Here is a 12,721-nt window from a genome sequence, read left to right as displayed (position 1 = left end):
CATCGACTTTTCGCCGTTTGCATGGTGAAGTTCAGGATTACCTTAACGTTAGCTAGCTAGCGCTAGCTAGCACTAGTTATCTCTTGTCATCAACATATTTGGGCATCATTACATACACATAGCAGATTGTAGTGCATAATAATTTGTAATTTTTTGATGTACAAATTTACGTACAAATTTACTTTTTTCTTTGTCGCTGTACCAATGTGGGCTGCCATCTTGTTTAGAGGGCTGTGTGACGTCAGAAAGCCAACTGGGAGTACATCGCTCTGGTACAAGTTCACGGGTGGGAGGTTACGGGTTCGACTGCCATTCCAGTGCATTTTCACATTTAGAAGGTTGGAAAAACACGGGTTACGAGTTGCCTGGAACGCGGCATTAGAGCCCATTACATTTTAAAGTGGCTTCGAATCACAGGGTGGGTCCACAAGCCGTTTCTTGTCCATTCACTTCCCCTCATTTTTTGGATTATGATTACGCAAAAACTACCAAACCGATTTTCATGAAACTCGGTGGAGGGGTGTAGCATGCCATCTTAGAACCCATTAAAGTCTGGAGCAGATCGAAATCACAGGGCAGGTCCACGAGCCGTTTCTTCGTTTGTTTGTTTGTTAGCAGGATTACGCAAAAACTAGCGGACCGATTTTCAGTCGGTGGAGGGGTGTCTGCTCGCACAGAGCCACGAAATGCATTAATGGGCAGAGGTCTGTGCTCTCCACCATTTCTAGTTTGGAATCAAATACATTAGCCTACTGTACATGACCTCCTTTATGAATAAACATTGGAGAAAGCAAATTTAATGCATTTGATTTGAGTATTTTGCATATTTTTTCCTTCCAGTTCCTTTTTGTAGTCTGACCACTGATCATTGCTACAATTCCCTGTAAACCTCCTTGTTTATAACGACCAATTCCTTTTTCCCGCGTCCCCTTCCTGTAGGGGACAACAACAACCACACAATCTATTCAGCGCCTCCCTCAATGTCTGGCGAAACTCTCTCGAGGCAAAATAGTACACAAACGGATCGAAGCAGCAGTTAAGGCTGTTGATGGCTACTGCTAGCTTATAGTATGAGTACAGGCCCGAGTACCCCATGGAGGTGAACACGACGTGAAGCGTATAGATGAGGATGGTCGGCAGTTGACAGACCACAAAGCACAGAGTGGCCAAGGCGATGACAGTCTGCGCCCGTCGCCTTGAAAACGCCTGTGTCTCACAGTCATCTGTCGTTTCTCTCGACGACCTGCACAGGCCTCTGGCCACGGCGACGTATGCATAGACCAGAACGATAAACGGTGTCAGGTAAAACAACACCAGGGACGACAGAAAGTACAGATAAGACAGATGTGGTCTGAAGACGCCGTGATATTCGAACAGTTTGCGTGGGATTATGTCAAAACATGTGGTGATGTTGAGCTCACGGACATGGAGAGTGAGATCGGACGTGAGCAAAGGGGTTTGGACGACCAGGACCAGCACCCACATGAGGACACAGGTGGCGGTGGCTCGCCGGGCGGTGCGCCAGTGTCTGGTGCGTAGCGGGTGCACCACGCCGCAGTAGCGCTCCAGCGCGATGGCGCAGGTAGTGAGGGTGGAGCAGTGCATGTTGCAGTAGTTGAGGGTGGTGACGACTCCGCAGGAGACAGCACCCCAATGCCAGTCGTTGCCCTGGCTGTGGTACAGGACCTGGCAGATACACGTGGGGAGAAAACTGGATTAGGGGCTATAATAATAATAATAATAACAATAACAATAATAATAATAATTGTTATTATTATTGTTATTATTAGTATTATTACTGTTATTATTATCATAATTGTTATAATAATAATAATAAATAAATAGTTAATTATTAGGCTATTATTATTATTAATAATAATAATAATTATTATTATTAATAATAATAAGAGTAATAATAATAATAGCCTAATAATTAACTATTTATTTATCTATTTATTATTTATTTGTATAGCATTCTTTCATACAAATACATTCTCCTCAAAGTGCTTTACAACAGAGAATGTACATGTACGGAGTGCTTCATATAAAAATAGACATACAATTAACAAAAAGCAGGAAAATAAGATGGAAGATAAAACACAATAAAATATAGTGTAGTGGAAATTAATCTGATCAAAACCAATAGTTTTGATCAGTGAACCAATAGGCTTAAGAACAAAAGGCTGAAATATGAAAGGGTTGAGGCCAGTTCTCTCTAAAAATTCCATGACAATAGAGATAAGAAATCAAGTAAAATACAGTGTAAAAATGACAATTTAATAAAATAATCATATTGTACTGGAGAAATATACTTTAAAAAAAAGAAGGAAGTGCCTGCAAGTGCAACAAGAGCTAGTTAAAAGTGAAGCTATATTCAGCACTAAAAGCTGACATTCTGGCTCTGGAGAAATACATTATGTGGCTGCTATAACACTGCATTTAGGAGAGGGGGCAGCACTCAACCAACTCTTGAGAAGAGGTAGCTAAATTAAGTAAAGGGGGTAAAAAACAAATTCATTTTCTTCTCATTTCAAAAGCATCATCATGACATTTCGACCCATTCAATAGTCCCCACCAGAAGGAATACAGCAATGGACATCTTCATAGAGGATAGTGATGTCACTATCCACACACTCATAGAGGGTGGTGATGTCACTATCCACACACTCATAGAGGGTGGTGGTGTCACTATCCACACACTCATAGAGGGTGGTGATGTCACTATCCACACACTCATAGAGGGTGGTGTTGTCACTATCCACACACTCATAGAGGGTGGTGTTGTCACTATCCACACACTCATAGAGGGTGGTGTTGTCACTATCCACACACTCATAGAGGGTGGTGATGTCACTATCCACACACTCATAGAGGGTGGTGGTATCCTCCCTCGGTGCAGTGTCACCTGTTCTCTGTACTCACCTGCAGAGGCAGAAAGACGTTGTAGAGAAGGTGTGCCAGTGACAGGTTGATGGCAAACACACTGGTGGGGTTGTGACTCTTGTAGCAGTGGTTGCTCAACATTGTCACCAGGGACAGCAGGTTGAAGGGGGTACTGCACACGAACACAAGCAGGTATATGGTGGGCACGGCCACAGTCATCACTGGGCTGAGCAACGCCTCCAGTGTGTCATTACTGACATTGTCGGCTGGATCCGCTGGGTAATTGTTGCGGTACATCTTGGTCGTCTGCAACGGGAGTACAGCAGCAATGAGGTGAAGTTGTTAGCTGTAAGCCTCGCCGACTCACTCACTCGGGCAGCCGAGGTGGCCTAAAATATTACTGAGAGAGAACCAGAAAAATAGCCACTACTGTCGGTACTTTGCTGGGCTCTGTCCTGTTGACACTCGGGAAATTCACAAAAGAGGAACATGTTTTTCACTTTCATTGCAACTATAAGGAGGCCACATAGTTTCTCTGCTAGGGGGTTTAGAACAGTTTTGCTCTACTCTTTCAAGCTCTCTGTCAAATGCACGCATGTGGAAACCTTCTGAAATAGCAAAAAAAGAATCAGGCCCCTCTCGTTGGACCTCTGTCAGTAAAGTAAATACAGTAGACTCCTTTTTTATTCACACTTTCGATGAAGATGAACAAAAACTATAATTATTATAATTATACAATTATTAGGAAATGTAGTCCACTGGAATAGGGGGAAGTGCAAATCACTCCAGCATTACATGATTGCAATAGTTTATTGTTGATGTGTATATTTTTTACAACCCACAACTGAACACGCACGTGTTGAGGGCACTCAAAGAAAGGAGGAATACTGCTTCAGGTAAAACATGCAATTAAACAATGATCCTTCAAATCAACTCATGATGTAAATTAAGTTACTTACCTTAAGACTGTTCTGAGATCGACTGATGATACTGCACTGCAGTGGGGTTAGGAGATGCAGGAAATAATTGTTATACAGGAAGTTTTTTTTTTTTACATTCTCCCTCCCTGAGCTACAGCGTCATTGCAACGTGTTTGTGGTTGTCTTTTACATAAAACAAAAAACAAAGTTTCACACTCATTTGTCTCCTCTCTGCTGTTCAGGGCCTTAAGAAGGCAAACGCCGAAATGTTGGTGACAAACAGCAGAGAGGAGACAAATGTGTGCAACTCTCTTTCCGTCAGTCTGCACCTCTAAAAGATTTTTGGGTGTGCTCCACCTTGTATATATTATTGTGTTTTACATAAATCAAGCTATCTATCAGCGGGTCCACACTGAGCTTGGTCATGTTTATCTGATGGATTAGCTATTTATTTAATGACTAATTAATTAGACAGGGAAACCAGTGTATAATGCCAAAATAACACTTCTTTAGAACTAAAAATATGCACCCTTTACAGCATTCTCAGTAGGCTTCTTTTCTTTCTTTTTTTTTTTTACAAACAGACTTAAGTACACTACAGTATTTTAGATGATGCTTTTATCCAGAGCGACTTGGAATAATTGCATTTAACGTAGGAAGGTAGTGTACTACTACTCACCAGAACTCACAAGTGCATCTCCTTTCTAAATAAGTGACTAGATTACACAACTCATCTTAAGACAGCAATTGTGTAGCCTGGTGAACCAGACTCATTGTGAAACACCAGGTCAGGTCAGCCTGGCTTATGTGCGTTGGCTCGCTTGTTTCTGTTCAGGACTGGTAGGACGGAAGTCATGCCACTGAAATAGCTGTGAATTGAAATGACATGAAATAATGTCTGATAAATTAAGATAGGTCTTGTCGCCTGGACACATCAATTCCAATGCTTCCAATGCTAATCCAGCACAATAAGAGCGGGATAGACAGTTAGCTCATGAGCTCACAACAACAATACACATTTCAAGTGGCTGTCCTGAAAAGGACAGTTTTGGGTGTCATAACAGCAAACCAAAGGGTGTGAGGAACCACCCTAATTTTGCAGTCTGAAAACCAATCAGCATCATTCACACAGGAAATAGCACTAATATCAACCTATCAATTTAATGAGAACTGAAGTTAAATGTGTCAAAATACAGTATGCATCAAATTACTATCATTTTATTTGCATCATAAAACCCCCTGGAAAAGAGTGGGGAATGAGACAAAACTCCTGTCACACGTTTAAAACAGTTATTACATAACATAGTACACTGTAAATAAGTAGTGGAACTACCATCAACTGTATCCGGAGCTGAAATGCCCATAAGGCCGCTTACGTTTAGTATTAAATAGTGTGTGTTCAGTTCAATCACTCTGACCAAATAATGTACGTCAACACCGGTTAACTCAGCCAGGACAAATTTGCGGTACACGCACATGTGCTTCAGATCCCGAAACCAACAGCTCCAAATGGCAGCATGAGCCACTGGGGGAGGGTGGGGGTGAGGGGGGGGCGAAGCTTCTTGGGACAACCCACTGCATGCCCCTCTATCTCCTTTATCACTCTTCCCCTATCTATCTATCTATCTATCTATCTATCTATCTATCTATCTATCTATCTGTCTGTCTGTCTGTCTGTCTGTCTCTCTCTCTCTCCCTACCCCCCCCACCCCCTCCTCCATCACTCGCCCCCGTCGCTGCCCTCACCCTCGTCCAGCCTGGTGCTGCACCTGTTGGAGTGGCGCCTCATGCCCCTCAGCAGGTCGGAGCTGAAGAAGCAGAAGGGGCAGCGGTAGAGGCCCTGCTTGTGCCACAGGCCCACGTGGCTCAGCAGCTGGCTCTCCAGGATGTAGGCGCGGTCGCAGTGCTTGCAGGCGAAAGGCTTGGGCACGTTGTGTGATCGGCTGACGTGGCTCATGATGAAGCCCCTCATCTTGGACTTCCAGCCACACAGGCGGCAGACGTAGCGGTTCCCCGAGTACAGCGTGTACTTGGTCAGGACCGCCTTCTCCTTCGCCTCCTGTGTGGGGTCTGCGCCGCCGGCGGCGGGCGGTTTCAAGTCTTCGTCGTCCTCGTTGTCTTCCTCCTTGGAGGCCGCCGTCAAGCTTCTCTTTCGCTTGAGGAAGATGTTAGAGGAACCAGAAGGTTTCTCCTCCTCGTCCTCTCCTCCTCCTGCCTTGGACTCCTCAGTCTCTCCATCTTTCCCCTCCTCCGGCTTCTCCACCTCCTCCACCTCTCCTTCCCCTCCCTCCTTCTCTTCAGCCTTCTCAGAGAAGCAGTGGTTGGCCAGCAGGTGGTCGTACATCTGGGGGTAGGAGGTCGCCGTGAAGAAGCAGATGTGACAGTGGAACAGTTTCGCCGTGGGCTGGTAGAACACGGCGTTGCCCAGGCGACCCACGGGCAGGTCGTCGACGCGGTCCGGGTGCCAGCCGGCGATGTGGGCGAGGTGGGAGGAGTGGCTTTTGAAGTGGAGTTCACACGCATGGCACTGGAGGTGGCTGTCCTTGGCGTCGGCGGGCATGGCAGCTCCCTCGGACAGACAGCTCTGACTACAACGGAGGAGAGCAGATAAGATATCGGTCAACATTCAAACGAGTGATGGGATCTCATTTAAACAAACTGTTTAAGGCTACAAGTCAAAACAGCAGCTAGCTGACTATATTAGGTCTGCATTTAAGCCACTTTATGCGTCACTGAATGGTATGGGCCCCCAGAATTTGGAGCCTATTGGTAATGGAACATATTTCATGACAGCCAGCACATCGGGTTACAAAAGAACAACACTGTAGCCACAACTAGACTGCACTGGGGTGAGGTGCCAACTTGAGCCTTATAGCTGCCAACAATTATTATATTATTAAAAATTATTATTAAGAGAAAACTAGCATTTGGTTTTCAAGGTACAGTCCCGGGTGCATGTAGAAACCTGGTATATATTATGCCTGGACCGGATCGGTGTGCAAAATTGTGGTTGTGATTATGTCGTATGCATGTCAATTCCTGGACATTTAATATTCATCTGAAATTTTCTGTAGAGGTACCAGTAGCATAAATAATAGCAATACGTGGAAGAGAAAGTTGTGGTCAGTGACAGTTGTGGTCGGTCAGTTGGTCGGTCGGAAAGTTGGTTTTTGACGGTCGGTTGGCTTTTGACGGTTGGTCGGTATAAATCATAGCAATACTTGAGAAAGTTGTGGTCAGTGACAGTGTGGTCGATCGGTCAGTCACTATCTATCTATCTATCTATCTAATCAGCCTCCACGCATAACCTCAGCGAGAGGTTCTGGGAACTCAAATTAGATTAGATGTAATTTATTATTAACAACCAAGGGTAAAAGCCTTCTGAAGTCATGCTTCTCAACATATACAAATAAAACAAAATAGATGTAATCCAGCGAAAACCAGGAGTGTTAAATTGACTGATTTAATGTAACAGCAACATTCACTTCACAAATAAAACTCATTAAACGATATAGTAGTATAGGCCTAAGTTAAAATATTCATTAAACTATACATAGGATCAGAAAAGAAAAGTAATAGGCCTAATAATAATAATAATAACATCAGATTCTTCAGCTCGTTGGACGGTGCGTCATCATATCATCTGTGCAAAAAAGAAAATAAATGTAAGTTTATCAAGAGCATAAGGATAGGAATACATCTCATTATGTACTCATCCCAACCAGAACTAACCCCTTTCACTCCAGTCATGTAGCCTCGTCTGCGGTCTGCTCCTCTATGGGCTGGTTCTCCTCTGAGGGCTGGGGTGAGTTCAATCTGAAAACGGTGTGCAGTTTTACTAAGGGTTTCCAAATTGAACTGGGAATTTGGGGGTTATTTATACCAACTGTATTTACCTTGTCATAAACAGATATAAATATAGGCTAAACAGTTTTGTCATAAGTAGACATGCAGGCAAATATTTCTAATACAAATAATAATAAAAAATGCAAAATCTATTTGTGAGTAGAACTTTAATGGATTCTACGGCCCCCTAAGTGTGCAGGATGCTAGGCTGTGCATGTGATGGGAGGATTAATGCACAGTACAGGGTTGAAATTCAACTGAATTTGCATTAAATCAGGTTCATGCTGCAAGATCTAGAATTGCATTTTATGTTTTTCCCCAACTAGGCTACATTTATAGGGGTCTGTAGTGGTGTAGCGGTCTAATGCATTGTGTTCCGGTGCAGCTGCTCATCGGGAACCAGTGGTCCCGTTAGATCCCAGTATGGCCGGATCCCAGAGGGAGTGGCCTATTGAGCCGCCGCTCCCTGAGGGTGGTTAGTTTAATCTCGGCTTGAGAGTTCGTCACACAACAGCAACCCTGTCTGGTGTCAGAATTATGGTTGCGAGCTGAGATAGAGAAGTTGTCTGTCCCCTTCGTATTGCCGACCGGCCGGGTTGTGTGAAGAATCCTTGAAGGACATGGCCAAGATTTTTGGAAATATGCTTGTTTTCCATCTTCCCTGGGGTTAGACAAGCAGTATGAAGCATTTTCAACTCTGTGCGTGCAATATGGAGTGGCGAGTCCTGGACCGATTAGCCTAGCTTAGCGGTATTCACTGGTACCAGGTCAGGCCGATTAGCCTAACACTTACCGCAGCCGTTTCACTTCTCGCCGATGGATGGGATGGCTGTATCCGTTAGAAACACTGTCATAGTTCGGTTTCTATCCATTTTTTGGTATTGGTCATCTTGTGCAAAATGATCTATGCAAATACACTGCTTGTTGATTATATCCCTTGGTCTGTTGGGATCCATGTTCAAAGCAAGTAGCCATAGCTTCGCCCGATCCGGATCCTTTGGAAACCTATGGAACGACCTGTGATACCCTGGCCTCGACTGCCTGTTATTACAGCTCTTTACAACACACTGAACCATATTTCTAAAGTTATGGACGGTCTATCTAGATACAAGCTAGTCTATTCTAGCATCTAACTATGTGCGAGCTGATGATATCCACTTCGCTTGTTGGAACGCACGTTTGTTTACCTCGATACCTAGCTAGTCACAATGCTACGCGCTTGGAGTGATCCCTACGCCTGGTTCTAAAAAACTAGAGTATTTCTGCTTAGAAAACGAAAATATTTAATTAAAAATGTATCACTCAACGTGGTAAAAACACAGGTTATTTTGTGACATTTGGAAAGTAGCCTAATTGGCCTAACCTGGTACCAGTGAATGCCGCTAAGCTAGGCTAATTGGTCCAGGTCTCGCCAATCCATATTGCACGCACAGAATTGAAAAGGCTTCATACTGCTTGTCTAACCCCAGGGAAGATGGAAAACAAGCATATTTCCCAAATTCTTGGCCATGTCCTTTAACAGTTAGTAGGGCATAATTAGACACTAGGTCAAGGTCAGTTGGCTACCAAGTTGGATGAAAACGGGATAAAATCCTAAAATAAGTATAAAATAAATAGTTGAAATAGGGTTAAGCTGTTATAAGCTAAAAAAATTTATTTATTTTTTTAAATCTCGAGCTTAACTTCCCATGGAAAATTTCCGAAGATTTCCCAGAAATGTTCCGCCACTTTGCAACCCTAGAATGAACTCATCTCTGATATCGGTCTTTCTCCTCTGAGGGCTGGTCTTTCTTTTACCTACTGTATAATGTTAGTAGCTAACCAGCCAACGCTACCTTCCATGACTGCAAAAGTGGGAAAAAACAGCTTTGTCTATCAACAATGTCACAACATAATGTACCTTTTGCTTCAGTTAAAAAAAGTTTTAAATAAAAACATAAGGACTGGACTGGTTTCATTTCGCACCTCCCCTGAAAAATGCTTCTGTGAGGCTGCTTGAATTCAACAACGAATGTGGCTTTTTATTTGCAACACAGCACAACGCCAGTAACTTATGCCATTTTGAACCATTTGCTTAATTGGGATACTGTTACAATCTATGTACCAAACGAGGCCGCACCACGATATAGTCTGTGGTTGAAAGTCTTACCTGATAAATCTGCTGAATGTGGTTGCCGAGTGCACGCTTCTGAGAATACTGCAGTCAAAAACCGACTTTCCAAAAACTTGCGCGAGCTCAACGTAAGTACTGTCTGCTGCCTTCTGAAAAAAATAACCATGCAATGGAGAGAGGTGAGCTAGTCGTTGCTTCCCTCTGGTGGTCAGTTGGAAGTATTGATAACCCCTATACATTAGCGTTGCACGGTATACCGATACTAGGAAGGTACCGCGATCAAAAACGGTACAATACCCCATTTTATTAGTACCAGTACTTTAAGAATGAGCCGTATTTCCGAGTTGCGTCGAGGTAGTGTGTCGGGGCCGTGTGCGTATGTCTCTCTCAGGCCTGGGTTACACAACGCCGTTTCGAGAACGACAATGACAACGACAATGACATCCAAGTTACACGGAACGTTTTATCAGCGTTGCCAGAAGATATCAGGGTCACATGGAAACGCTATCGCAACACCATTCGCAACACTGCGAGCATGCGTGTGCCTGTTGTAAACAGACCCTGACAGTTATCTATGAAAATAATTTGCGTCGAATGCATTTATGTAGGGCTGCTTGCCTTTAACCAATCTTGGTCAGCCTGTTCTCAGGCCTATATTTCCAAATTAGGGTGATCCTATTGCTTAGTGAGTAACTAACTAGTAGGCCTAATTCGTAATTCAGCATAAGTTATTATTATTATTATTATTATTATTATTGTTGTTTCTTTTGTTCTAGGCCTGCTAGACCAGGCACTTCCACTCAACTCGCTTCCACTCGACCTCAAGTTGGTCTACCCTGGGTCATATTCCATAATAACCTCTCATTTTGTCCATCCATCAGAATGATTTAAATAAATGCATTTTCCAATGTCTGAATAAAATCATGAGTTTTGCTAGTCTGATTGCGCTCCCCGTTTGAGATGGCAATCCTGAGTCTTAAATCAGTCTTTTTCTCTTGAAGTTCTGGTAAAATCAAATATGTTTAATATTATCTGAAGTTTTTAGTCATATTGCAAACGGTCTGCATGATCCCAGTTTTTGCAAAATCGTATAGTCTGTGATTAAAAACTCCACATCTAGTGTGGATGTTCTAGAAGTGTCCTGTCACCTGTCTGTCTTGGTATTGTATGTCTATGCACTGTACTTGTGTTTGTACTGCTGTTGTTGTTGTTGTTGCTGTCGTCAATGTTAACTGTCTACTGTGACTCTTCTTGTCTGACTGACTGCTGCTGGAAATCTATCTATCAGAATTAATCTTTTCGAAGTCTAGTATATGGAGATTGCACTTTGTCTAAATTATATAATGTTGCTGCTGTGTCTTTGAATTTTGCGTTTTGACTATTATAATGCATAAAAGAATAACAGATAGAACAGATTAGAATAGCAGAACATTTAAATGAAATAGAATATCCTAACAAAATGAAATAAAGATAGGCCTAATTTTTGACAATGCTGCACAACCATGCATTTTAGAGAGATTGGGCTGGACTTTGGTCAGCAGCATCCTGCTCAAAATAGGCTCCCGCGGCTATGTATGGAAGCAATCTGTCATCAGTCTTAACATAAATCATATAATTAGGAAACTCATAGTCTATTTTATCAATGTTGTATAGCCTATAGCCTCTTTTAGTCTTGTCTATTTTTTGTAGTTTTCAAAGAAAGTTCATGTAGGAAAGTGAAAGGCCTGAGGGCTGCTCAGTTGGTTACTCTAGACGGTGGCGGATGATTTCCAAAAACAAAAGCACCCATTTGTTAATATTTCAGATTTAAATCCAATGCTAATAGCTGGGGATCCTCACAACATCAATGAGGAAATCTGTAAACTCTGGAGCTCGTAATGCCACAACATGAACACTGTTGCTCTGTGCTGCGAGGCTGCGACCGACTCTGCTGCACGTGGACAGAGTGAAGGAGAGGATCAGTAGCCTGGCTCCCGCCCCTGAATCTGAATGGCAATTCCATCTGAGTGTCAGACTAGTGGAGCAGAGCAGACAATCTCAGTTTAGAATTGTAGCATCCCAAACTTATTATTTTACAAAGTAGAGTTTTTTTAATTTATTTAATGAATAAAATAATACAAATGTTTAAACAGTTCCCATTCCTGTTCCGCCTCAGCAGACAGCAAACACTGAGATCAGTAGGCTACACCTGACATTGTATTATTTCATTAGCCTACTTTTCCTGTTTTTGCCGTGGTATTGTTTCAGTATCAGTATCGAGATATTTTTAGCAGGTATCGTATCGAAGTTGTAATTTTGGTATCGTGACAACACTAGGCTACTATACATTCATAATGAAAGAGATAAAAGTATTTGTGGGTCTGCCCCATAATTCGGATCCGCCCCAAAATCGAAATAGGTCCAGGGTACCTTGGGAGGAAAATGTGTACCAAGTATGTCATAGTTAGGCTATTTATTTTTGAGCACACACACACACACACACACACACACACACACACACACACACACACAACACCTTACAAGCACCACCTGTTATCCTGAGCTGCTGGTGTTTCTGCCCGTTTTGCCTCTGCTGCCCATCTTCTCCTCATAGCGCTGAGTCTCCCTTCCTTCTGCTCTGATGTCTCCTGTTCTCGTTTCACACGCATCCGCTGTCTGGCCGCTTCTTGTTTTTGCCTGACACTTTTGATCTTGGTTCGAGGCATCCTGAAACATAAAGTGACAACCATTTCAAGAGGCTTTGCCTTTTTCCAGGCCGCTATTGAAAATAAGAAATTGTTCTTGATGGTTTGTCTGGTTAAAAAAACAAAACACTAAAAAACATTTAACTGAAAACGGCCGCAGGATCGGGTTAACAATCTTAACCCTTAACCCATTAGGGACTGTTCGTTATTTGGACTGGAGGACTTCAGAGTGCTGGGGAATAAAAAGGCCTGACCCTCCCTCTGACAGAAATACA

The 12,721-nt window shown here is 42.9% G+C and overlaps 2 protein-coding genes across 2 annotated transcripts; both read right to left on the bottom strand.

The window, feature by feature from the left end:
- Window positions 1-897: 897 nt before the first annotated feature.
- LOC311315785 (S-geranylgeranyl-glutathione receptor P2RY8-like) lies at window positions 898-3,180 on the bottom strand (the record flags this gene model as incomplete). Its single annotated transcript, XM_084446484.1, has 2 exons — window positions 898-1,686; window positions 2,923-3,180. The coding sequence occupies 2 exons, from the start codon at window positions 3,178-3,180 to the stop codon at window positions 898-900; spliced, it is 1,047 nt and encodes a 348-aa protein (XP_084302610.1).
- Window positions 3,181-5,523: 2,343 nt separating this feature from the next.
- LOC311315784 (uncharacterized protein) lies at window positions 5,524-12,467 on the bottom strand (the record flags this gene model as incomplete). Its single annotated transcript, XM_084446483.1, has 2 exons — window positions 5,524-6,391; window positions 12,292-12,467. 2 exons carry the CDS (start codon window positions 12,465-12,467, stop codon window positions 5,524-5,526), a joined length of 1,044 nt encoding a protein of 347 aa, XP_084302609.1.
- Window positions 12,468-12,721: the final 254 nt, after the last annotated feature.

Source organism: Borostomias antarcticus, assembly GCF_949987555.1.
Source record: "Borostomias antarcticus genome assembly, chromosome: 12".
Lineage (NCBI taxonomy): Eukaryota > Metazoa > Chordata > Actinopteri > Stomiiformes > Stomiidae > Borostomias > Borostomias antarcticus.
This window is presented reverse-complemented; position numbering and strand designations above follow the sequence as displayed.